This window comes from Armigeres subalbatus, chromosome 3 (assembly GCF_024139115.2).
Source record: "Armigeres subalbatus isolate Guangzhou_Male chromosome 3, GZ_Asu_2, whole genome shotgun sequence".
In the NCBI taxonomy this organism is placed as follows: Eukaryota; Metazoa; Arthropoda; class Insecta; order Diptera; family Culicidae; genus Armigeres; species Armigeres subalbatus.
The window spans coordinates 205,075,865-205,103,147 of NC_085141.1; the positions used below are offsets into that span (position 1 = coordinate 205,075,865).

The 27,283-nt window shown below is 43.8% G+C and overlaps 2 protein-coding genes across 3 annotated transcripts; both read right to left on the reverse strand.

Moving 5' to 3' along the window:
• Nucleotides 1-26,936, reverse strand: LOC134227209 (phosphatidylinositol 3-kinase catalytic subunit type 3). Its single transcript, XM_062708556.1, has 13 exons — nt 26,779-26,936; nt 26,533-26,721; nt 26,134-26,293; nt 25,926-26,075; nt 25,661-25,783; nt 25,295-25,390; nt 25,144-25,229; nt 24,702-25,068; nt 24,545-24,641; nt 1,901-2,197; nt 1,570-1,843; nt 576-934; nt 1-520 (listed from the first exon to the last, which is right to left on the reverse strand). The coding sequence occupies exons 1-13, from the start codon at nt 26,838-26,840 to the stop codon at nt 75-77; spliced, it is 2,706 nt and encodes a 901-aa protein (XP_062564540.1). The 5' UTR covers nt 26,841-26,936; the 3' UTR covers nt 1-74.
• On the reverse strand, nt 6,447-8,651 carry LOC134227211 (uncharacterized). 2 transcript variants are annotated; one of them, XM_062708559.1, is made up of 4 exons: nt 7,536-8,651; nt 7,162-7,470; nt 6,932-7,099; nt 6,447-6,848 (listed from the first exon to the last, which is right to left on the reverse strand). In XM_062708559.1, the coding sequence occupies exons 1-3, from the start codon at nt 8,641-8,643 to the stop codon at nt 7,080-7,082; spliced, it is 1,437 nt and encodes a 478-aa protein (XP_062564543.1). In that variant the 5' UTR covers nt 8,644-8,651; the 3' UTR covers nt 6,447-6,848; nt 6,932-7,079. The 2 variants fall into 2 exon arrangements, with proteins under 2 accessions (XP_062564543.1, XP_062564542.1); XM_062708558.1 differs by having other exon boundaries at nt 6,932-7,470.
• Nucleotides 26,937-27,283: the final 347 nt, after the last annotated feature.

Consider the following 27,283-nt stretch of genomic DNA (forward strand, 5'->3'; position numbering starts at 1 on the left):
TACTCTCAGTCAATATACTTTATTAGAAGTGTTAACATGCAGGATGTTATTTATACGCAAAACACGTAATAAAACTATTTTCTCCAATATTGCGCTAGTTTATGAATTTGTTCGACTAAAGCAGGCATCACAGCGGTAATTGAAATGTCGAGTAAATTCTGTAAGTGCTGCACAGCTTCTTCATCTGACAAATCAAGCCGCAAGTTATCCTCCACTTTCTTAACAGCCTTGTCGGGTTCTAAAGCAATGTCCGGAATGGATGCATCCACCATCAATCCGAAGAGGTTCAGCATAACATTGGCATGTCTCCGCAGATGCAGGAAGGCGGTATAACAAAGTTTTCTAAACTCTTGGTAGTACTCAGAGTTGAGACCGCCCATCGCTTCCACCATTTCCTTACTGAGTTTCATCGGCGGAGGCATCGGTTTGGGATCTCTTCCAAGTATGTACCCAAAATCAATGTGGAACAACTTCCCGGAATTCGTTAACAGTAGATTGTCCAAATGCCGGTCACCCACACCTGCGAATAAACTGCTGTTGAAAAGTTTAAAAAATGTAATACGTTCAAACCCAACCTAACAGATATGTAATGACACAATAGCCGGCACAACTTTTTATGTACGTCTCCATTACGTCCGCCACTATGCCGTACGGTCCTGTCTCGCATGGGTGATGTTTGCGGAAAAAGTTCAAAATGCTTCCCTCGGTATTAAGAACCTCCGCCACTGTGATTGAATCGATGTACTGCATAAATCCATGCTTGGAACTGGTGGCCAGTACGCGATAGGGCGTTAGTTTTAAATCCAAATTTTCTTTCTGTAACAATTTGTCCATTAGAGTTATCATTTGTAATATAAGTTGATCCTGTCGCAAATCATCGCCATGCTTGAAGATCGCTACATACTCTGTTGATCCAGTGGTCAGAAATGTTAATCTAAAAATATGTTGGATAGAAACTAATTTATCTTGCATGTAGACCCTTGTGTTATGAAATAAAGTCTTATAAATAAAAAAATAATGGTATTACATAGCTAATTAGGCTAAGCTAATTAGGAATCCGGATTTACTTGGAAATTAAGAGATTTAAGGAAACTCTAGTAACATTGTGGTTTTATGCTGGTTTTATAACACTCTTAAAGAGTAAATCATGGTCTTCAAGAGCGTTATAAAACTTAAAATGTTTCTTGGGAAGCATGAGAACGGTATTTTACTCCGAACTTTGGAAGTGAGCGCGAAAACTTCTGTGAAGTGGAGACGCATTGTACGGCATTAATTCCGTACAAGAAAAACATAATAATTTTAATTATGTGCGGGTATGGGTAATGGGGTCTCTTTCCCTACACGAAAAACTAAAAGTATGCTTTTTCGAGGAAAAGTGTTGGGAGAAGTATGCTCTTTTGCGGGAGAATGGGACAAAAACAATAAAATTTGATGCATAAAAGCATAAGTTTTACACATTTTTTGTTTTTATGCATAGCATTTCGGATACATACTGACATGAAGCTATGAAAGCGAATTGTGATATTAGTTCAGTTTGGAAGTTAAAACTTCCAAAACAATCGAACTTACTTTGAAGGCATCAGCGCACTTTTGAATAGAGTTACTTTTTCGGCAATTATTCCTCGTATGCGAACGTTGGGATCCAGTGGAAACGATAGTGGTTCAAATTTGGAGAAGTTGATTTTCAATGAATCTGTATCAGAGAGCAGCGTTTGGAATTTCTCGGTCTTTTTCTTTCGATTTCCTGGTTCCTTGGCGACAATTTTGATAAGTTTTACAAGGTTATCGATGAACTTTTGTTGTTCTTTCAAGCTGCGATGTATTGTTCTGAGTTCGGGACTCCCTGTTTAACGGAATTATATGATAATAAAAACGCTTAATACGTGACATCCATACGCACCTGTTGACAACTGTCGCAAAAATATCTGCAGAACTGTGCGATACATCTTCCTCACACGCTCGTCTTGCTTCCTTATTGTTTCCTCTTCACATTCTATCGACAAATACCAATATAGATAGTTTGCCAATGTGGAATTTTTGCACGCTCGTTGGATTAGAAACATTGCAAGGTTGGAAGGTACCGGTACATCTTCGATGTTATTCACATTAGATTCATTACCATTAGAATTGTTCTCGGTTGTAATGGTAGATTTAGATCCTATCATATCGTGACCGTCCAGATGCATTGAATCCCCTTCTAAAAATGACAAAGGCAACTGTAGGCATCAGCATACAATAATTCAGAATGGAACTTTATTATGACACGCTATTGGAAGGAAAGTTTGCATATCTATCAACTTGAATTCTTTACTTGACATGTTGTTCTATGGAATACAACAATGTATTCCAGAATGGCGTAGGTACTGTGAAAGTAAAAGGCATTATAAAACCCTGTTGAAACAACCTATGATCACAATTAATACCGACTGATTTATATCACTATCGTCCATTATCGCTTCTCAAAGTCTTCAAATTTCAACCAGTTTGTCGTTTAGCCATTCCCAAGTAACATTCTGGCTTTATGCAGGTTTTATAGAAGTCATGTAGAGCAAATAATGGTTTCCAAGACCATCATAAAACTAAAAATGTTAAAAGACTATTATTCTTCCATTTACTTCCACTATTCACTTTAGTAGTCTTTTAACCTTGTATCATTTCCCCTAAGACGCTCTAAAATAATTAATCATAAAAATGTTACTTGGGATTACTTTGAAATCCTCATATACCTCAAAAACTTGATCTTTCGATTGCAGTGTATAAACAAAAACCTTCCTAGTCGCATCATCAATAAAAGTAACGAAATATCAGCTGCCCGCCAAGGATGGTACTTCGAATGGTCCGCATAAATATGTATGTACTAACTTCAGTCGTTCAGTTGCTCTACTTTCACTTACCGGCAAACAATTTCGCGAGAGTGTTTGCCTTGGAGTTGGAGACATATGCAGTTCAATCCTCAACATTCTTCAATTCGAATCCATTTGACTTCTGCTTAATTGCTTCAAACATTGAACATTCAAATGACCGAGTCTCCTATGCCATACCATTACCTCTGTTGACATGAAAGCATTCTGAGTTTGATGATTCAATTGATATAATCCACCAACTGCTGTGCCCGAAGCAAATACTTCTCCTTTTTCTATCTAAACGTAACAATAAATCGCATATTACAAATCTTGCTGACTGATAATAGATTCGCAGCCAAACCCGGAACTTCCAGTACATTCTGCACTTCAACGGAACCTTCAACGCAATCCAGACCTACGACCAGGAGGGGCAGCAGGGACTTTGTCCAAGGGCTTGACGACCCCTCCCCATGGCCACTGCGAGTTAGACCGGGACCATCGTCCCTAACCCCTAATCCCAAGGCGTCAAGCGACCCGTGCCGAGGGGATGCATGGCCAGGGGGTGAAATAATAAGCTAGGCCTTTAACGGAGCCTGTGGGGTACCTGGGCACCCTCCACAGTAATTGTCCCTTACCGCGTCATGCTGGGCTCTGGCGTGGTGGACCTCTTTTCCCGAGCAACTCGTGGGACCAAAATGGAAAACCAAGTCAATTCTTCAATTAGTGGTAGTAGTGTAGGCGACAACTCCTTCGCAAGAGGTGGGTTGTTCAGGTCTCCGCCTAGGAGGCCAGAGGCAATAGTCGGCAGCTCAGTGGGCAGCGCCAGCGTGGGTCACTCAACCTTCCTCTCGGCTAAAAAAACGCCGGTAGGGGTTATTGACGGCCCATGGCTTGTGGAGGCGATGAACCGCAAACGCGATGGGCTTTCGGCCTTCGAGGTGGCGACGGATCAGCTGGACGCCATCATCGACTTTGCGTCATCGAAGCAGCCGTTTCATGCTTGAACGAGGATTTACACTCTCTAAGTAGATGGTTGAAATACAAGCAATTGAAATTGAATATTAATAAAACAAAATACATGGTAATTTCGCGAACCCGAGTAAATGAGGATGTCTCTGTTAAAATTGATGATGAGACAATTGATCGCGTCCGCGATATTAAATATCTTGGCGTGATTATTGATGACAAGCTAAAATTTGACATACATATTGACAATGTTATCAAGAAAATAGCCAAGAAGTATGGAATGCTCTGTCGATTAAAACACGGTTTACTGCCTCGATATTTGAGTGATCGAATTGAAAGAGGGAGTGATATTCATAGATATAATACTAGACACGCGGATAATGTGCGAACACCCTATTTTTTGTATGGCGCTCCACAAAACTCTTTGTTTTTTAAAGGTATAAATGTTTTCAATTCGATGCCTTCACACATCAAACGTGCAGTCACGCTAACGCAGTTTAACGTACCCGGATGGGCGAGATGATCCTCGAGCTGAAGCGGGGCGTCTCGCAAAAGGGCGCCGCCTACAAGAAGTTGGCGGAGGAAGTTCTAGGCGAGACGGTCAAGGTGAGGGCACTCACTACGGAGGTGAATCTAAGGGTTAAAGACCTGGACGAGATCACCGAAGTCGAAGAGCTCGTCACGGCACTGCGGCGACAGTGTGAAGTGGAGACGTCCACCGCAGCCGTTCGGCTACGGAAAGGTCCGGCAGGGACGCAGGTAGCATTGGTTCGGCTAACTGCAGCGGACGCCTCCAATGTAGTCAAGTTAGGGAGCGTAAAGGTGGGATGGTCGGTATGCCCTGTGGGCATAAACGAGCAACCCGAAGTTTGTTTCAAGTGCCTGGAACCGGGGCACAATCAATGGGACTGCAAAGGCCCTGACAGAAGCAATCTCTGCCGACGCTGCGGATTGGAGGGACATAAGGCACAATGCTGCACGAACCCTCCCAATTGTTTGATTTGCTCCAGCAAAGCTGTGAATAGCAAGCACCCCATGGGGGGTTCGATGTGCCCGGCGTTTAAGCGTGCTGCAAAATCACAGTGCAGGTAACGCAGCTGGCTTGCTCGGCCTCGCCCGAGTGTTTGGTGTGCGCAGGTTTAGAGGAAACGGCGGAACACGTGTTGTTCGTGTGCTCACGTTTTCGCGCAATGCGTGACCACATGCTTGCCACATGTTGTCTGGACACTACCCCGGACAACCTAGTTGGAAGGATGTGTAAAGATGAAGTTGGCTGGAACGCCGTTTTATCGGCTATCGCCCAAATCGTCTCGGAGCTACACAGAAGGTGGCGCGTGGACTCAAGGATGGCTAGTTCAGGCGCAAATAAGAGGTGGTCCAAGGGATCGGAGTCGGCTTCATGGGTCATACCGGTGGTCATGCTCTGTGGTCGAACTCGATCCTTTTATCGAACAAGTGGCCGCGCGAAGAACAACATGGTATCATCGCTTTCGCGGCGTCGGTCAACCGGGCGGGTTCCGAACCCGAGGACGGAAAGGGGTCCTCGTCAAGGCTGGGGCAGGCGTAGGCACCGCGCCGGCAAGTCTCTCTGTGTGCTGGCGAATAGGCCCTATCGCAGAAAGGTCAATTTGGGGTGCACGCGGCATCATCATTCTTGATACCAGTCGTGCAGAGGGAAGCAGGCGCGAAGTCGACCCTTCCCACCTTCCGAGGACATAGGGCGTGGTAAGGCCACCTGGAAAGCCGGCAACGCGCGGGCACGATACCATGGTGTTCTTCTAAAAAAGCGAGTTACGATGTTCGGTGCTGCAAGGACACGCAGCTAACCTCGAGGGTGCGTTGTGCACTGGCCCCCCTTTGAAGCATTACTTTCTGGTTGTACCGAAGGGACTATGGGCTTGGCAGCAATGGAAACGGTTTAGCGGGTCGGGGATGTAGTCCTGCCTCCCTCGGTGATCCCTAACCCCGCACTTCCTGGTCAACCCAGGATGTCTGTTGAGCAGATTCCCCCTCCATTGCTTAGGAAGAAAAAAAAAAAAGAAAAGACCTACGACCAGGGGGGAGTAAGCCTGTCATCCACGAACAAATCAAGCCTACCTAATGCTACGTACACACCAGTCAAGCAGTTCGACGAACATTGACTCCACCCCCAAGAAAATGCTTCGATTGCTGCTTTGTTTGATCGTGTGTGAAGTTGTTCGAACAACCATTTGACAGTTGGCGGCTCGGTTGGGAAAAATTAAAACGGTTTGATTTTGGTTTGAGTTGTCGGGACGGATTCAAAGTTCGCCGAACATGTTTTTGCATTTGTAGTGAAGTTGCACAAACCCCCATATATTTTTTGATGGTTGGTGCTCGAGTTGGTGCTTCGGTCGTTCGTGTGTGATATTGTTGGTCGAATAAATTGATTGTTCGTGTCGGTGTTGATAAAAATTGATGAATGTTTGAATAAACGGGAGGTGGAGTCAATGTTGGTCGAACTGCTTGACCGTGTGTACGTTCCATAAGATGTATTATCTGGGCCACACCGCTTGGAAAAGGCGGGCCACCCCGTTTGGCAAGTGTAACAGTGTTCGAATTGGAATCTTGTAGGATGTTAGCTAACCTACACTATTGCTGACTAACAAAAAGAAAAAGTAGAAGGTTGTATCCGAGACACGACCGCCAATTGGACGTAGGATTACGTAAGTGTAGAAGATTTTATTTTGAAACTCTAAATATGTTTCTTGGTGCTGATTTTTGAAGATGGGGCTGTATATTCAATCTGGGTTGGAATATCCTCGACATGTCGCATATCCTGGAAATAAATGGGCGAAAACCCGATTGTTACTATAAACTCATTTCGGTTTATAACTATAAGCAGAGTATTAAAGAAACAGAAGATCGGTAAACAACAGCCTCAACAACATCTTCCTCCATGAATATTTGGTGGCCCTGAAAAGGGCCGTTTGTTTATGTTGGCTTGAAGCCTTTTGAAGTGATGTACGCCGTGGTCCCGATGAATGTTAAAGGATGCATCAATCCACTGTTGGGCTGAATCTGTAGAAAACAAAGAAAAGAACAAAACGGAAAGAATGTTTCATATTAAAAATACATTATGATCTAAATATAAATTTAATTACCAAATACTCAAGTTTCATTTTCAGGATCAATTATCTATTTTTGCTACGGACTGTCCGGCTGATGTCAATGATTGGTCATTCTGGTTGAAATCGAACGTTTTGGCAGATGAACTAGCGGACCAACGACGATCAGTGACGTTAATTCACTTCACTGGGATGGCATCGGTTCTAGAATAAAATAACATAACTGATGAAGAGAACTATGTTTAATTCTAAATCATTAGTTTTACCTCGGGACACCGCAAGAATCGACAAAATAGGCCGGTGGTAGGAGAAGTACGTGCAGTATCTCCTGCATTCCACACTTACGTTCCGGGTGAACGTTAGATCGAGACATGTGCCACCCAGAGTAGTCGCTATAGTTGGATCCGAAGCACAATCCAGATAGAGAAACTGCTTCATGAACCAGATGAAATCTCTGTTCTCCTCTTTCGTCACATCAATATTAAAGTCTCCCGACACTACCACGGGCATGGCAACATGGGTGTACTTTATGAGGTTGCGCACTAAGAAATATTTCTTTTGCTTCAGGGTGGTGCCTAGTAAATATTCAAAATTTAATGCAACACACTTAAATACAAACACAACTACTATTTGATTATACCTGGTGAAATATATACCGCAAACAGTAACGTGCGGGTTTCCATGATTGAAACCTCTGCAGCACAGCAGTCCCCATATTCGTCTGCTACACTCAATGCTGGGTCATAGCTTTCATTGAGCTTCGTAATGGCGTGAGAAACGGCCATAGTCGACGAACCAGCACGTTCAAATATTGCCACTCCTCCCGCTCTTGTTCCGTCACGCTTCTCTTGACAAACACAAAGGTATCCATTGATGTTTGTGGTTGTGCCGTTGTCAAGCCAAGTTTCGCTCATTGCAAGCAAATCAACGGCGGTAAGCACCCGATCTGTTGCAATGTCCGACGAGTGTGCATTCAAACTTTGTACATTGATGCTCATCAACGTACAAGCCAACTTGTTTGCGGTTATAGCTTCCATGATATCGTCTGTAATGGTGCGCATACGATGGTTACTCAAACGTTCAAGTTCCGTCCGAAGGTCGTTCATTCTAGGGGTCATAGAACCCTTTCCGTGGTGGAACCGGAATGAGTTACTGGCATTCGTCAGATACAATCCGTCGATTGATGTAACCCTGGAAAGACCAACGTAAACTAGCTGCTGTTCCTGACCCTTATCGTAATTATATACGACTTCCGAGAATGTGCCTCCCTGGGACTTATGGACTGTGAGGGCACACGCACTTACAACGGGAAACTGAACTCTTTTGCACTTAACATCACCGTTAAGGGTTACGTTCGCCGATCGTTTGACGATTGGAGTCCAGCCTGTTTGTAGCACCCCAGGTCTCGAATACACCAGCGGTCTGGCCTTCACTCTCAACATCTTCCCAATGGACTCATTTTCGAATGCCATCCAAAGCCTCGTGATTGCCTGTTGCTGCGAGTTTCCTTCGTTGTACTCAACATGCATGAGCTCTCCGATCGCTCCGTTCACGATGCCATCTTCGACATCCACGTTGGTGGTCAGCATATAAGGTGTACCAAGAACAAGACGCAACAGATACGGTAAGCCACCAGTCTCTACTACACTCATCTTATGCACCTTTGTGCGAGCACTGGCCAGCTGGGAATTGTCCTTATAACCAGAGTATAGGTCATCTGCAGTACATTCGACAGCCTCTCGATCCATCAACGCCACACAGTTATACCGTTCGACATCAGCGTTCCGATGGAATAACCGGATCCCTCGAGGGACATGCTGCCGACACCACTCCTCCGTACGGAACCTGCTTTCAATAAGCTCGATTTCCTCAGACGACATCCGCTCACCGTTGCCAATTTTTGTGAGAATGCCGGAGAACTGCTCGTTGGTTTGTCGCATAACTTGAACCAATGGGTAGAAGTCGAGAGATTGCCATAAAACGGCGCCATGCATGGAGTTTATGCTCGGTTTAAACACCGCCCGCGCATTGACCGGTGGCAATTGACGAAGATCGCCGCAAAATACGATCGGCATTCCACCGAATGGATCGTCGTAGTTCCCCGTGATTTCTTGAAGCCGGACATGTACTGTGTTGAGGACATCAGCACCCAGCATGCTTGTTTCGTCGATAATGATGAGCTTCACGTTGGCGAAGGCGTTCCGGTACAGTTGTAATGCCTCGAAACTCAGCTTTGAGCTTTGCCTACGCGACATGCAAATCCGGAATGCGGAATGCACTGTTGTTCCACCTATTGCAACCGCTGCTTTTCCAGTGGATGCGCATGCTACATAAGCGTTGTGCTGCTTATTATGAGCTTGGCTGTACCGGTTCACTGTCTCCATTAGAATGCGCAAAGTGAACGCTTTGCCACAGCCCGCCGGGCCAGTGAAGAATATTTGCACTGGTTTGCAGTTTTCTTCAGAGGAATGCAAGCTGTGGATTACTTGCACAATCAAATCCCGCTGCTCTGCATTCGTGGCACGCACCATTTCACAATATTCTTGCTTTGACAAGACATTTGATCGCTGTTTGACGACAGCTGCCAAGGGTCCTGTTGGCAAGTTGTGAATATCGTCATCATTCGGCTCCATGACGATCGTGCGGACGAACTCATCGCGCTTCTGGTCGGCAATCACCTGCTGCTCGTCGTCTTCGCTGCATATGCGGATGTATTCCTCCACAACCTGATCCAAGTTCATTTCGCAGTCATACTCCTTGTGCTTTGCCAAAATGGCGGCCTCGTTGTCTTCATACAACTTCAGGAACTTGTTCCGATCAAGTACATCGCAGACTTCATTCCTGAACGGTAGGAAGAGGAGAACCATCTCACGCTTATAGTCGACCATTTCCGCCATACTGTATGAGCACCAACGCAATACACGGGGAACTAAACGGAGTCTATATGAATGCTTCGTGGATCTTTCTTCCGAATAATATGCTGCGAAATCCGCCAAGCAGATATCATCCATTCCTCGGCGCAGTTCATACCGTTGGATGATGTTTAGCGTCCACACATCGGTGGAATTGTCGTCGAGATCCTCTTCGTCCATCTGTTTGTTCCGCTTCTTGGATTTTATTCGCTCTTGTGGCCACATTGTCGCAATAAACTCAACCTAAAACGAAATTGAATTCTAAATTGTGAAAACTATATCATTTGATGAATGGTACCTTGCGGCTGGCTTCTGACATCGGTTGCCGAAGCAAATACCAAGCAGCCTCCTGGGCAGACATTTCCACGGAATTTAACATTTTATGCTGACCTTCTTCAACAATCCATTGTAGTCTTGGTCTGGATGCTCTTCCTGGAGCTTTATGAGGTCACGATGTAAACTACTTATGCCTCTGTTGGTCTTGTTTACGTATTCCACAACATAAGCAGCACATGAAAACTCCTCCAGCACAAACTGCAAATCCATATTGGATTTGAGCTTCTCAGCGATCCAAGGATTGAATGGATTGGTCCAAAGCTGCGTCATGGAACGTTTCAGCAGAACTGTTGGTCGGCGAATGGAAGAGCGAATCACGTCCAAGTAGTAATCGTACGTGCAACTGCTATCAACGAGAAACGCGTCAAGGCTATCGTAGACCTTCGTTTCAAGAGCTTCCCGCAGTTTTGCTGCCTTTCTGTTTAGCTGTTGAAGTCGGCCATCCCCGGCTGTAATGGGGATCAGAATTCTGGTTTGATCCATTGGCCAGTACGGAATATTAAACCGGCAACGTTTATCGTTTCGCTTGAAACACGTAAACGTGTGTTTATGAACCTAAAAGGGTTTGACATTGTGAGTGATTACTTGCTAGAAACTATGCGAAATTTAAACCCACCTGATTGCCATAGGTCTCAGGCAGATCTTCCGATCTGATGGAGCACAGAAAATCGATCAACTCAACAGTAGCGGGCATTCTTTCGGAAACATCCTCACGGGGATCGTTCGCCAGCCAGAGCAGAATATGTGCATGCGGGCTGCCACGATGCTGGAACTCGATCCTCTTAAAATAATCTACAACGTGGTATTTGCCGAACGGGCTCAACCTGGTCGATGACAGAAGGCGCAGAAAGATGTTTACCAACTTGTGAAAATATGCACAGCACGTGACAGGATCTTCGCTGACAAGTGTAGCACGCTGGAGTGCAGACAACTGTTGCACAATATCGTCCATTTCCGCAATGTTAGAGCCACCAGAAAGCTTCCGCAGAATGCTTAGTAGGTGAGGCCATCTAATTTCATTTGCACTCATCGTCAAAAACATCGTGGGTTTCCCCAGCTGCCGGATCATGGCGAAAACATCCCGTTTTCTTTGCTGCCAATATTGAACGGAGTTCGGAATAGATTTCAGAAAAGAGAGGTTACGCTCAATACAGCTTTCCAAAATTCCCGATCTTGCAACTGCGCCCTTGTTATGTTGGCCGTGCCCATGCATTTAAAGGTATTGTTCAATCCTTCCGATACCCGCAGCCGCATGATTTTCATGGCCATATACAAAATATGCTCCGGTCTCGCGCCCCGCCGATCCCGACGTCGCACCTCGCTAGTAGCCATCATGAACGCTGTCACATGGACTTCACGGTTGAAGCATCTCGGATGACCAAGATAAATATCGGGGAAAGACAGCTCCTCAGCAAACTCATCGTAGATAATGGAAAGCGGTTTCTGATTTTGTGCCGGTGCAAGTTCCAGACACTTGTCTTCATTCCACATGAGCGTATGTTGTTGTCCAATCATCATTTCTACCTCGTTCATCTCGTCGACGACTTCAAGGTCTACTGCCCTACGTTCCTCCGAAATATCCGTCTGCTCTGTTTGTCCGATCGCAGCCAAGTTTTCTTCATTGAAAACAATTCCATTCCGCCTGTAGAGCGGTGTAGTAACCAGATAGTTCAGCCATGCTTTAACGGTACCTTTCTTCACGTAGCCGGACAAGTAACTTGATTTGTGTATGAAGTGTTTCTTGATGCACACGTTGATAGCATAGTCGTCATCCAGGTGGCGGGGAAGTTCGCCTACCATCTGGGCCACGTCGACTGGAATGTTGATAATTTGGCCGATTATTGCCAAACTACCTGTTGCATGTTAATGAAAATAGGTTAGGAAAATCATATATTTATTTGATGTAATACATTTAAGTTAAAATAACTTTTCCACAAACCTGCAGTATGCCGCAAACGACGAAACTGCATGAAATTGATCCTGGGAGACACCAGTCTTGTGGTGAGAGGGTCTAGCGGAGGCAAATTGGACGGAAACTTGGGATATGTAAAGCCATTCGATTGCGACAATGTGGGAATTGATCCGCGGTTCAGGCTTGTTCGACATGTAGCACACGCCAAAAATCCTTCCACCGTTTCGAAATAATTTGTCGCCAGTAACACGGCACATTTGAGTCGGAGATTGGTTTCAAATCATTCCTGAACCAGATTCTAGCACACACATCACAAGCGCAACCGAAATCGTTTTCCACGAAACGTTTCTGGAACTCCCGATCAGCCCGATCGAAATTGGGTTTGTCTTGTGTTAAAAGCGAAGAAATATGTTCGCCATCATCATCGACAGCAGACACGTTTTCTTCAAAGTCACCACGCTCATCATCGACATCTGCTCTTGCGGACTGCATCACAACATTTTCACCGGCGTCGGAATCTTCATGATCAGAGTTTACGACCGTATCAGCACGGATTAAGTTGAATTCTACTCGAAGAAATTGTAACACGGGAAGATTAATCCTTATTGACAGACAGATATACATAATTGACAGATGCATTCGCATTTAAAATGACTGTACCAAGTACAATAAGACATTTAAAAACATAAAAGATGAAATGAAAAATTATTGCCAAGCGTACTATAAACAACAATAGCATAGTAATATAAAATTCAAGTAGCATGTGTTTAGGATATATTTGTACAAAACACACTATCCAAAAGTTTAAGTAAATCTTAACTTTATGTCATAAAAATCTATTTGTTAAAATTTTGCGATTCGCTGGAATCTAATATGTTATTGTTCCAAATATTAAATTCAAAATTCAATTGAATCAAATAATAAACAAGTAAAAGACACCGTAGATTTAATACGACCCAATAATTCATTAAATAAAAATAATATTTGAGAAGCTCCAACTATTTAATTCAAATTTAATCCGAATCATACTCAAATTCAGAACAATTAAATAATATGTCCGAAAAATATATCGAAATTCAAACTCAAGACAAAATAGAAATTCGGTTCAAATCTTATCCATTAATACATGAATGCAAAATTCAAACACAATCGATTTGCAAATTTAATTCAACACCAAATCAAAGGACCAAATCTTACCGATTGTGTGATTTCAACTCTACTGGCAGGCTAATGTAACCTACCAAGTGAATGAATTCGGAACTATATTAACAAATTGAATATCTAAGAACTTTTGGGCTTTTGGGATTGGAATTATATTGTTCCATTTATCGTTTAGCGATTTATAAAAACCCAACAAACAATTCAGGCTAAATAAGCTAATAAGTAAACATTTGCAGTATATATTTCGAAGTACTTGAAGAACTTCAGCCGTTAAAAGTACTTACCATGTTGTCAATGCTACATTTATTGAAAATAATATATAAATAATGTGTAATAACAATGTAATACATTCGACGACAAGCAAAGAGAAATAGAGGTATTCGTAATAGAAAATAGGTAATAGAAAATATTCGTTGATAATTTCACATTTATAGATAAATCTGCTATATAAAATGATAAAATGCAAAATTTCTATACTGTCATCATAGAATTTGAAGATTAGTTCACATTATTGATATGTATTTACACATTTGCTGCTAATAATAACTTCCTACCTCGAGTTGAGGGCCCTTCGCCAGCGTCCCAACCGGTAGCCGACAACGTACTACCCTTGGCCGCTTTCAACTTGGCCCGATAACTCCGTGCCCGTTCAGCGTCCGTCCTTGGAAGCTTTGAGGGTGCGTCCGATTGTTGATCCCTTTCACGCTTCCTGGAATTGCGTTTATACTTCGCTGCCAAGTATTGCGACATCGCACTGTATTCACTAGTATCGAATAAACTTCTTCTAAGCACAACTAATGTTTCTCACTTCACCGATGTGATACGAGACACTAACTGTATATCGAAAAAATATGAAAATTGCATCACGTTAGCTATTGAAAAGTGATGTCTGTGCTAGAGAATGCATGCATATTGAATGCCAAGTTGAACCTGGTGAGAAAATGTTTATTTCAAGAATACCCTGTTTAGTAGGTGCTGGGATTAGAGATGATATTCGATTGAAAATTTACGCAAATGTTAGCAATTTTCATATTTATTTAAATACGGCGTTGTTCTGTTGCTCTCAAGCAATTATGAATTGCACTTTGCAGAAAATTCGTCTCAGCTCAAAATACTCCCATGTAATATGATAGTTATTATAAGAACCAATTTGTTTTCCACAATACGCCTATCCAATCACAAGCAGCAATAAAGCTTATGATTTGTACTTTGAAAACATTTGTCTCGGCTCAATCTTCTCTCGTGTGAAATTATGATTCTGAAAAGAACCCATTTGTTTTCAATAATGTACCTTCCCAATCACAAGCAGCAACAAAACCGAAGCAGAATCTAGAAAAATTTCATTTCATTGCTACCGACCCCAATGTCAGCCGCTCGATAAGTTACCGCTAAAACGCGACATACGCCATCATGCGAATCAATTTTCGCAGCATCCCTCCGAAGAGCGCTTGCGCTGCTGCCGACGCCAAGCGATTGTAATTTGCACTTTTAAAGTAAAGAAGAAGAAGAAGAAGAGTCGCTGGTTATGTTCGAAAGCACTGGCATCGAACGAACGAAAGGCGGAGCAAACAAGCCGATGCCAAGCGATCATAATTTGCAATTTGATTTGTAAAGAAGAAGAAGAAGAAGGAGAAGAAGAGGCCCTTGTTATGTACGAATGCATTGGCATCGAACGAAAGAAAGGCGGAGCAAGCAAGCCGATGCCAATGATACGGCGCTCAAAGGGCGGGGCCTCGAAGTCCATGCAAACGTATTCTGACCAGCCGAAGTCTGATTTTCTCGGAAAATCGGCAGGACAATTTATTACTCGGAAAATCGGCAGGACAATTACATCGCAGCGCCGACCAGAAATCACCGGCGGTGAAAAGGCTGAGAAGAAACATCATCAAGGGCGTCTCATCAGTAGTAATAAACTACTACTACTACTTCTCGGAAATTCGGCAGGACAATTACATCGCAGCGCCGACCAGAAATCACCGACGGTGAAAAGGCTGAGAAGAAGGGCGTCGAGTATCTTCGTGCGTGTCGAGCTGGCCAAGCCCGCCGTTTCGGAGGGTTCCAAAGTCGTCACCAAGTAAGTCAGCTCCTAATGAATGAACGAGGAAGTAGCTTCACTTAAAACGGCCCTTTTCAGGGCCACAGTCTCACTCAAAGAGGAGAGGAATTTTCGTACCGTGCACGCCGGAAATCAAAATTTTGTAATGAATTTCCACTACTGATGCACTGTCAGCCAATTAAGAATTTGCCGCTGGAACACGATAGAAGTCATCCATCCTAATACATTGTTTTGGAACGTCTCCATGCAAGGAGCGCATCGGCTGCTACAGCCAAAGAACTTTGCCCGTCACCAAGCGATTATGATTTGCATTTTTTGCAGATTTTTGTCTCGGTTCAACCTTCTCCCGTGTAAAAAGATGATTTTGTTTCCAATGACGCGCCTTTCCAATAATAAACAGCAAGTACGCCGAAATCAGAATCTTGGGTAAATCACATTTGACGCAACTCAATGATGTGAGACGTCATCATTGTTTAATTCCCGCACTTTTAATAGATAGCAGATTCCAACTTTCTACCGTCGCCAAGCGGTTATGATGTGCACTTTGAAGAAAATATTTTGGCTCTACCTCTCAATAGTACATTTGCCAAGAATTGATTTTGATCCACAATGCGCCTTTCTAATCAATCATAGCAAACAAACGATAGTCCGTATCTTGCGTAAAAATTTCACTTTTCTGCTAAATAGTCACTATTAAGAAAACATTTTCAGTCATCTAGCAGACACGCAGATTCCAGTTCGAGACAGCAACACGTACGGACGTGTTTTTTGCTCGTGCATTTTTTTCGAAGTGTTTTTTCTCGTTCGTTCGCTGTTTACGTTTTCGCTTGTCGCGTTGGCGTTATTTTCTCCCGGACCCGTCATGGGAGACTCGGTGGCCGATTCGGTCGCTGGAAAAGTGCCTAAGCGCACTGCTCTTGGAGGCGCGGGTAACCCCTCCAAGCAGCTTTTGCAGAGCAACGTGTTCTCGCCGTTGCCGCTTGATGACGCCGGCAATCCGCCGAAAAGAGGAAGAAGCAGCAATCGCAGCTGCCGCAGGTGCAACCGGAGCGGAAGGAGAAGTGCCCGCCCGTGTTTGTGAAGGGCGATCCGCCGGATTTACGCCCAAAATTCGCCAGCTGATCGCTAAGGGGCTGAAATGTACTTTTCGGCTCTGCAGCGAGGGCGTGAAAGTGATGCCGGCCAACAGGGACCATCATCAATCCGTCGTGGAGTTCCTCGAGGTCCACAAGTATGAGTACTACACTCATGACCACCCCGGCACGAAGCCGCTCAAGGCTTTGCTGCGAGGACTTCACGACATGAAGGAGGAAGAGCTCCAAGCAGAGCTTGAAAGTTGCGGACTGAAGCCAGTAGCCGTCCACAAGATCGCTCGTCACGACAAGGCGAGGAAATATCGCGACCAGCTTTACCTGATCCATCTGGAGCACGGCTCCACTATCTGGAAGGACCTGAAGCTGGTTGGCGTTATAAATTACACCGTCGTTGACTGGGAGCGATATCGGCCAGTACACCGCGATGTCACGCAATGCACCAACTGCTTCAATTTCGGGCACGGCACCAGGAACTGCCGCATGAAGCCGCGCTGCAACAAGTGTGGCGAACCCCATCCGACTGACGAGTGCGACAAAATGGAGGTGGCCGATCCCAAGTGCGCCAACTGTGGCGACAAACATCGGGCCACCACAAAGGGCTGCCCAAAGCGAGCCGAGTTCCTGGAAATCCGGAAGAAGGCTTCCACCAGGACCATTCCGAAGAAGAACCGTGTTCCTGTAATCAACGAGGTGAACTTTCCAGCCATCCCGGCTCCCCGTCGTGTGATTCCAATACTCCCACCGCTACAGCCGCACAAGCGACTGGCAGCGGCAGCTACATCGGTCCAAGCTCCAGCATCGTCGGCACCATCCACCAGCGAATGGCCCCCGCTTCCTCCTCCTGGGTTCCGTCGGCAGTCGGAGAACGAAGCCGTCCCACCGGAAGAATCTGCCCCGCTGTACACTCCGGAGCAACTGATGCCGATCTTCGCGCAGCTCGCCACTCGACTGCGCGGCTGCAAACCGATTCGACCAGGTCTTCACACTTGGCATGTTCATCATTGAAAATGGCTGCTAGGGTGGGCCTGGTCAACTGGAACGCTTGCTCGCTAAAGAGCAAATCAATCGAGCTGAAGGATTTCCTTGAGGAGAAGGAAATAGACGTGGCGTTCATCACCGAAACGCACCTAAAACCGGAGGTTAACGTCAACATCCCGGACTTCCGCATCGTGCGACTCGACCGGCCGACCAGGGAGGTGGTGTGGCCATCGCTCTTCGCTACAACATCAACTGTCGTCTGCTTCCAAGCTTCCAGCTCAGTGTCATCGAGGCCATCGGTGTCGAAATCACCACTTCGGTCGGCACAATCGCGCTCATCGCGGCGTACTGTCCAACGCAAGCCAAAGCCGGCGATGGATCATCGGCTGCCCTTCGGAGGGACATCGTCAAGCTGACGCGGAGGCAAGGCCAGTATATCATTGCCGGCGACTTGAATGCCAAACATCAAGCCTGGGGCAACAGTCGCGGCAATCGAAACGGCGCCATCTGGAGCAACGACATGGAGGAAGGCCACTACACGATCCTGAGCCCGGATTCCCCCACTCGGCTGAGTCGGTCCGGTGCCCACGCAACGCTCGACCTCTACGTAACAAACCTGAGTGACCACGTCTCGCAGCCGGTTGTATACCAGGAGCTCAGTTCGGATCACTATCCGGTGGTGGCGGAACTGGGCTCCTCGGTCAATCGGCACCAGCAGTTACGGCGGAACTACCACCGAGTGAACTGGCAGCGTTTCCAGCAGTGCGTCGATAACACCGTCGACTACGAGGTGCGTCCGGAGACGCCGGAAAGTATCGACCGCCAGCTGTGCGCTATCGAGGAGGCGATCACGGCGGCCCGAGAGCAACACGTACCGACGGCTCGGCAGGTAAGCAACTCCTTAAACATCGATACACTCACCAAAGATTTGATTCGATTGCGGAATGTCACTCGCAGGCAGTTTCAGCGTACTGGACTGCCTGAGCTTAAACACGCTGCAATCGAATCACAAAATATCAAGTCCAGAATGGTGGACCTCAAAAATAACGATTTCTCGAATAAGATCCGCACTCTCCCAGATTATGCTAAGCCGTTCTGGAAAATGACCAAAATACTAAAATCCAAGCCTCGGCCCATTCCACCTTTGATCCCACTAGACAATAATGGTTCTAAGGATCGCTTGATAACTCCTGCAGAGAAGGTCGCTGAAATAGGTCGTCACTTCGTCAGCTCACACAATCTTGGGCAGAACATCGTCAGTCCACACGAAGCAGCCGTCAACGAGCATGCTAACATCATCCATTTGATTCCCAACGACTTCTCGGAGGAGTTGGAGATCTCAGCTGACGAATTGACGGCCTATATCAAATCGTCGAAGAACATGAAGGCCCCAGGCTTCGACAGCATCCTGAATCTCGAGCTCAAACACATGAGTGCTCCGTTCTTTGAGCACCTCTCGCTGATCTTTAATCAGTGTCTCCGGCTTAGCTACTTCCCATCGTCCTGGAAGTCAGCGAAAGTCATCCCCATCCGGAAGCCTGGGAAGGATCCTTCCTCCCCAAAAGTTATCGACCCATCAGCCTTCTCTCAGGATTATCCAAGCTATTCGAAAAGCTATTCATCACCGGTTACTTGAGTCTGCCGAAAATCTCAACATCTTGCTCGAGGAACAGTTTGGTTTCCGACGCGGTCGGTCAACTGTACACCAACTGACCCGAGTTACCAACGTCCTCAGACGGAACAAGTTTGTCTCGAAAACATCCGCCATGGCCTTACTCGATGTCGAGAAGGCATTTGACAATGTATGGCATGATGGCCTGGTGTACAAACTACAACGCTACAATCTTCCCAGCTACCTGGTGAAAATCATTAACAATTACCTGTCGGCAAGGACATTCCGTGTCTCAATCAGCGGAGCGAGTTCCAATGCGCACAACATCGTCGCAGGCGTTCCCCAGGGCAGTATCCTCGGGCCCCTGCTTTTCAATCTGTTCACCTCCGACATGCCACAACCTCCAGAAGGCGGCATTCTGTCTCTGTTCGCAGATGACACATCCATCGTCTACAACGGTAGAGTGATCAGAGCGCTAGTGGCAAAACTCCAACGAGGCCTGGATGCCCTGACAGAGTACCTCACCAGCTGGAAGATCTGTATCAACGCGGCGAAAACCCAGGTCATCATTTTCCCCCACTCCAAATGCCCTAAACTTGTTCCGCCTGGGGACTGTAAAATCATCCTCAATGGCACGACTGTGGAATGGGCCAATGAGGCCGGCTACCTTGGCTTGACCCTCGACAGCAAGCTTATTTTCAGGCAACAGGTTGACAAAACGGTGACAAAGTGTAACGTCTTGTTGAAACTACTGTACCCTTTGATCAACCGCCGGTCGTCATTGTCCCTGAAAAATAAGCTTGCTGTCTACAAGCAAATCATCCTCCCTGTGATCGAATATGGCATGCCGGTCTGGGAGAGCTGCGCTAAAACCCACCACCTCAAACTTCAACGGGTTCAAAACAAATTCCTGAGGATGATCCTCAACACCCTCCCAGGACAAGAACATCCGAGGTCCACCGTCTGGCCGGAATAAAAACCTTACATGAACGCTTTGGTGAGTGTAAAGAAAAGTTTAGGGTCCGTTGCTTGCATTCGGATCAGGCACCAATTAGGGCGCTAGTTCCAATCTAGGTTATCAAATTTTTTATTGTAAATATTAGTGTACATAGTAGTTAGGTTATCAAATTTTAAAAACACACCAGCGCCTCCTAAAGGCCGTCATGATACATTGTATTTTAAAAATTAAGTAATAGCATAATAATAATAATAATAACAATAATTGAAATTGAAGTTGGAGGGCCAAGCCGGCCGATCACTGTACATGTATAAAATGATTGTAGAACAAAACATGTTTTAAATAAAGAAGAATTTTACTACTAAACATTTTCAGTGACGCCACTGGTATGCGGGGACCGTAATCGCTGCCATTTTTGCAATCAACTCTATCTTCTAATAAAATTTTGGTCCTGAGAAGAACCGGTTTTCTTTCCAAAATGCGCCACTAACAGTAACTAAACGATAGTCCGAAGATTGTTGCTTTTAGCGATGGCCTCTCGATGTTCCACTTTCTGCTGAGACTGCTCCTACGGGCGTCATAGTTGTGCCCGCTCTCCGAGAAAATTTAGTTGAACTGAGGATTGGAGCCGAACCCGCAGGTTGCACGATTTTGATGTCTGTGCTTACGATGCAATTACGCGATTGATTGGTTTACCGATTTTCAGTGCCTAGTAAAATTCCATTTTACAATAGTTCCGCACTTTGAATGCATTTTTTCGATAGTTGAGCAAAATCTTAAAGAGTTCGTCGATCAATTAGCACCAAAATCTTTAAAATCGGTTGAAAGACGGCTGAGTTATTCCTGACTACTTTTCGTGACGGTCTCTAATTTGAAACTGCAGAATGACTCCCCAATGTTCCAGAAAGACGTAATCCTACGTCAAAAAAAATGTGGGATTGTTTATTTACATTCGCTTCATACTACATGCTGAGGAGGCGCGATGCACCGCATACTACCCTCTGCCTACGACACCTTTTATTACGCCATCATATTACCACAGAGAAACATACGTCTCACTTAGAACAAAATGCAATCAAAATCATCGATACGGAAACATGGTCGCCCAATGCTAAAATCACTGTGTTTGGCCAAGCGACAACCAAATGGCGGTAGTGCGCAAACGTCAAACGCAAGCAAAATCGATGCAAGCGCCATCGGTGGCCGATTGACCGCCTACAAAAAAATTAAATCAACCGTTAAAAAGGTGAACGATGGGACATGTGTTGAGTGAGACGTCTGTTTCTCTGTAATATTACTCTTGTTTGCAGTTCCAACTTGACACGAGATCTCTTGCTTCTCTTCCCTAGCAGCACACATGCTTCATATAGGTTGCTGCAACTCATATGTGACCAGATTTAGACACAATCAGGTTGCTGCAACCATTTTTGTCTGACTTGTGCTGCTCGGGTTGTCGATTCCATCGAAGTACCACTCGCATTGGTCCACATTACCAACTGCTTGAACCGCACACATAGCTCTTCCCTTGCTGCTCTTTGAATTGAGCTTTTCAGGACCATTTGCTGCATAATGTCCCACTTTCTGACAATTGTAACACGTGCGATCATCTTTGTTTTACCCCGAGCTAAAATTCTTCCGTCGTCGTTGTTGTTCACGTTCCGTTCCACTATAGAATGCTTTTTTTGTATTTATTAGCGAGACTTTCAGCCCTGGGCTGGCTCGTCTCGTATAGAGTGCTCCTTTATCTCTTCCGCTCCGTGGACCTTGTTCCATTTTAACATCGTGCAGTATTTTCGATTTTACGATATCTGCCTTCAAAGCTTGATCTGATGCTTCCAACCCCATGACCATCGGATCATAATACTTCAACAATCCAGGCGAGTAGGCGAGAATGCGCGTTGTAAACTGCCTATGGGAAATTCCCATACGAATCTTAATTTTAGTGTTTCACGATTTACTCAACCTAACTCGTGATTTTTGCATGAGAAAATATCATATGAACCCGTCGGAAATAGTAACTAACATATCTGCTGAAGGAATAAAGAAAATCCATCCAGCCGTTTTCTAGTTATGCGAATACGAACACAGACCATTTCATTTTTATTTATAGAGATATAACAAACTTCCGTTTCTAAGACACATTACGGATTACAAAATTCTTAAAAAATTTGAAACTGAACATTTTTGTCAAACATTTACACGTGAGGATTTCTTCAGACAATTTATTCAAACAATGAAACAAGTTATTCGAACATCGAAATGTTTTCGATGATATTTGATGCTTACTTATGATAAATTGAGATGATAATATAATAAATTAGCAATAATTTGTAATAAATTCAAACATTTTGTAAAACAACGACTTTTAGGGGAAACAGTGTTTTTATGCACTAGAAAGCTTGAAAATCACTTTAACATGCTCAAAACGTGAACGGAATGAATCGGAATGTTCAATAGAGATGACTTTCAGTATAAGCAATTATTTCTTTTTTGCCTTTCTCGTATACGGTAAAGGCTATATGATCACTCCAAAAACAAACTTTTTATAGAAGGCCCGGAGACCCATAGTGTTATATACCGATCGACAAGTTGCATTCGACGCAGGATACTCTACCATTGCTTCCTATTGAAAATTGGTCAGATCGGACTATGGACTTAGAAGTTATGGCCAAAATACCACTTTTTTTTATAGAAAAGTTGAGTAAAAAAATGTCACTCATTTTTCAGGCACTTATCCTCAATCGATTTACTCGCAACAAGTTGCGTTCGACGCAGGATACTCTACCATTGTTTCCTATTGAAAATTGGTCAGATCGGACTATGGGCTTGGAAGTTATGGCCAAAATACCACATTTTTTATAGAAAATTGAGTAAAAAAATGTCACTCATTTTTCAGGCACTTATCCTCAACCGATTTACTCGCAACAAGTTGCATTCGACGCAGAATACTCTCCCATTGTTTCCTATTGAAAACTGGCCAGATCGGACTATGGGCTCAAGAGTAATGGCCAAAATACTATTTTTATAATGCACGTGAAAAGCACCATCACCGCTAGGTGGATTAATCAGGGTTTTTTTAATATATGTACTGTTTATGGAACGGATATAAATATCTTTAGCAACAAATAATGTTAATGCGCTAAATACAACAAACGCACTTACCCGGGACAAGGCGAGAGAGTAAATTACTTTTTTTCTTTCAAATTATGCACTTGCCCGGAATAAGATGGGAGAGTAATGGGCCAAACACAATGGATACACTTGTCATAAGACGAGTTTGTACAATCCCATTTAATTCCACCACTTAATTGTATCTTGACAGATACGTATTTCGACCTCAACAGTAAGGTCGTCTTCAGTGTCTCGTACTTGACTCGACTTCGTCGTCGAGTCGAGTTAAAATTTACAAAAGTTAAAATTTACATTATCTGTCGACCGGTTTCTGGTGCGATGTCACCCATCATCAGGACAATGTCCAACTGGTTACGATTCGTACGTTGTTCGTACACGTCCGAAAGAGAGAGAAACTGTTATATTTTGTTGGAAGGCTGAAGAGACACGATATAATCAATTGACACAACCCTACTTCATCGAGCGCAGTTGTTGATGGAGCAAGTGTGTAGGAGCCAGATAATACTAAATACTCATCCTACTTGGTTGGCATTGTACAAAAATACATATGAAAGAGTTAGTTCTGAAAATGGATTGCGAGAGTTCGGCTACGTGCCTGGTGCTGGGAATTTAGTTTCATCAGTACCCGCTAAGCTGCGGAGGACGACGGAGGTCCTTTGTAGCTTTGTTGGGAAAGCACCTCTCTAGCGTACTGGTTTCGTGGGATCAAACCCCACCGAAGGGAGTGGTTACCCTCCAGCCTCCAATACCTTTTCCGAACTAAATCTATCACATGTTGTGCATATGCATAAATCGAGTTTCAGGCATAGTAAATAGCGAACACCTAAATCAGAATTTAAATCTAATACAATTAGATTTATGTTACATAACACCCATTACATACAACTTCGTAGTCCTATGTCATCTTCACGTAAAACCCGCTTGCGCTGCACCTTTCAATTATCATGCACATGTTATCATTCTTTGATATCGTTTTTCGTTTAATAAATTAGGTCGAAAGACGGAAGTCAATAAACTTGAAATTTGTCAATAGCAACAGCGATGCAGTGGTTTTAACTTATTGAAAGCAGCTGCCATATACCGTGACCTGCCCTAATTCCGCGCATCGCCTAATACCGTGGTTTTCATAAAAAATCAGAACCTGGCTATCATGGACATCGTATTATTTGGTGAAATGTTCAAACATATTGTTTGAACATTTCACCAAATAATATGATGTCCGTGATAGTCAGGTACTGATTTTTGATGAAAACCACGGTATGCGCGGAATTAGGCCAGGTCACGGTATATAGAGGGAGTGATTACTCTGCTGTTATGAATCTTTTCGCCATGCTGTCCGTGATAAATACAGCAAATCAATTGTAGAGCGGCCGGCTGTGTAACTATTAAGGCTAATCTTTGCAACTTTTATGCACATCAGAATGATAAGGTACATATGTGTTATTTAGCGTATGCTTTCCAATCGGTCTATTGTGACTTCAAAAATACCGTTACTCACCATCTGATTCCGTGAACACTTCAAAATTAGTGTCCACTGGGTTTTCTTCAACAGATTTCAACATATCTTTTTCCAATGGAAGGTTAGCATAAGATTTCTGGAACGAAGCAGATGACTATTTTAAAGTCCCGCATTAAATACTCAACTAACAACTCACTAGAATTTCATCGAAATGTTCGTACTTCAGCGCTTGTACGAGCTGGAGCAAGTACAACAACAGATCGTCATCCAGTGCTTGATCCAATCTGGAAATTGCATAGCGTCGCACTGTGGGATGGTTGAACGATGAGTTCAACAGTTCCAAGGCATCTTCTACATCCATGGGAGCCCACTTGGCCAGAAGAGCCAGGGCCTGGCGCACTTCAGTCCCTGTCTCCCAGTTGATGCATTTTAGAAACTTAGTCAACGCTTTTTTCTGCGCACTCAAGTAGAAACGATACTTCCATATCAAATCTTGCTCCTCGCTACTCAGCGTGGATGTCGGTGAATATCGGTGTACTATCGAATGCAGCAAGTCACGAACACTAGAAGATGTGAATAAGTTTAGTGTGAAGCCTAACGATGATGAAGGATGATATATCGTGGATACTTGTACAAACCTTGCCGTTGGCTTTGCATCTCGGTCTGATAGTCCAGATCTTGCTGAACGCGATAAACGATGATGTTTTCGTTCAACTAAATTCTCCTGAAAAAGGGAAGGGATCCCAAAGCAATTAAATTGGTTTATCGTTGGATGATGAGTTAACTCACTTGCAACGTCTCAGTGTCTGGAACAGTAACTAATTTAGGTTTGGAGACGAAAAGAAATTTATTATCTCCATCTGGTTCGTAGTATACAACGGAGCACTGAAAAACAAAATACGAATTGAGAATAAATGCGAGTATTAAAATATTAAAATGCAGAATAAAGCCCTGATTTGAGTTAGGTATTTGAATATTTAAAAATTAATCATAAACATTTTCTCCTTCTTCTAGTTTCTACAACAAGTACCATTGTCTCAACGAATTACAGAAGTGGCAACAAAAACAATGCAATGCAGATGAATTAATGATTAGGTTCATGATACAAATTAAGTTCAATGTGCACGCAATTAACGTCTTTCACGTATTACTCACCGTTTTATCCGCAAGTGTCAATTGTGGAAACTCTACCATTAGATAAAGAAACTGAGAATCCCGCTTCTCTTTTTCGTTAATGAGCTCAACTTCTCTGAAGGTTAAACGATCCAGCCAATCAACCTGAAACATAATGAGTCAATCGAATTCACCAAAGGTCTTTTTCGATCATCGGAGACGAGCCAGCCTCGGCTGAAAGTCTCCTTAATAAAGACAAACAAAAAACAAAAAATTCGATCATGTCTGGACCACATAATTCACATACTTTCTCAATTTGTCCGTTCCTGTGTTTCTTAGCCAGCTTGGACAGTCGTTGCATTTGATTGTTATAGAAATCGCTACATTTTCCTGGAGTTTTGGATCGATAATTGCCATCAGCTTCTACTTCGGTCCAAATTTTCAAATCGTATAATCCCTAAAAGTGAATCGCCTCATTGAGCGTATGAAATGAATAAAATGTTTAAAAAAATAACCTGTCGAAATACACCGGTCTTTCCAAATAATGATATGGAAGTTCCTCCAACAATTGTTGCATCACCATGACTCCAAGCACAGTCATATATTGTAACTGCCAGCACTGATCTACGCGATAAGTCACTGAACAACACTGGCAAAGTTAACCACTCGTTCCAACTGTAATTAGAAACGCATTTAATACGGTAACCGTTTGCCACCACCTAGAATCTGTCATTTATCATTTATTTTACATTTTAGGAAAGATAGGTACATTCACACATTGTATGTGTATTAAAAACATTAAAAACCAATTCCTGAGAGTGGTTTGGGAACCACTGCAACAAACACGACACGACCAAAGGATACAAATGTAATCAACAGGGTATGTATTATATACAAATCCTTGGATTACTCACCTCCATCTGGTTAGGAAGCTCTTATACGACGATGTTACAGGAAGGCCCACTTTTTTACCTTCGTCATAGATCTGGACACTGACTTTTAATGGAGGGCATTTTTCGGAGTTCAACCCGGAAAATTTAAGGATCGGCTGCTGCAGCAACTTTTCGTAGGGGTGAGCTCGTCGCTCCCCTTCCAAAGTGCCACTACGAAAGAAACACATTTTGAAGTTTATACTCCGGATAATTCTTCAGTATACTCACATCTTTATCTGTAACTTTTGATTGAGATCACAACTATGAACGTAGGGAAATGAAGAATTCATTATTAGCCTTATTTTATCAGCCAAAAACTTGTTTCTATATCCTTCGTCACCATGTATCAGAAACAGCTATGTTTACTTTTTTTTGCTGTTCCAGAAGAGTTTTGTTGTGACGTTTGTTATCATGCTTCTGCCACAGTAGTTTTCAAAAAAGTATCGTCAAAGTATTTAGGGGAAGCACGGACAATTCGGGCAAAAGAGATTAGAAAAAAGATTAACCATTCACACTTAACTCATTTCACCGTATTCGGTAAATTTTACCGAAATCTCAACAGCAGAACTGTTCGGTAATTTATTTTACAGATTTTTTGTAATTTTTTCCATTGCTCAACTGTCAAAATCACCGAAACTCAGTTAAATTATTTACCGAACAGTTCTGCTGTTGAGATTTCGGTAAAATTTTACCGAATTCGGCGATTTATTTTAAGTGTGTTCGTCAAACACCT

Bases quoted from the DNA above. Each gene is read 5' to 3' on its own strand.
- LOC134227211 (XM_062708558.1), bottom strand. From the start codon at position 8,643: ATGGATCGAGAGGCTGTCGAATGTACTGCAGATGACCTATACTCTGGT. The intron at 7,471-7,535 runs GTATAATCAAAT...AATATTTACTAG, and splicing joins TGCGGTATATATTTCACCAG to GCACCACCCTGAAGCAAAAG.
- LOC134227209 (XM_062708556.1), bottom strand. From the start codon at position 26,840: ATGAATTCTTCATTTCCCTACGTTCATAGTTGTGATCTCAATCAAAAG. The intron at 25,391-25,660 runs GTGAGTAATACG...TTTGTTTTTCAG, and splicing joins TGACACTTGCGGATAAAACG to TGCTCCGTTGTATACTACGA. The intron at 1,844-1,900 runs GTGCGTATGGAT...TCCGTTAAACAG, and splicing joins TTTGCGACAGTTGTCAACAG to GGAGTCCCGAACTCAGAACA.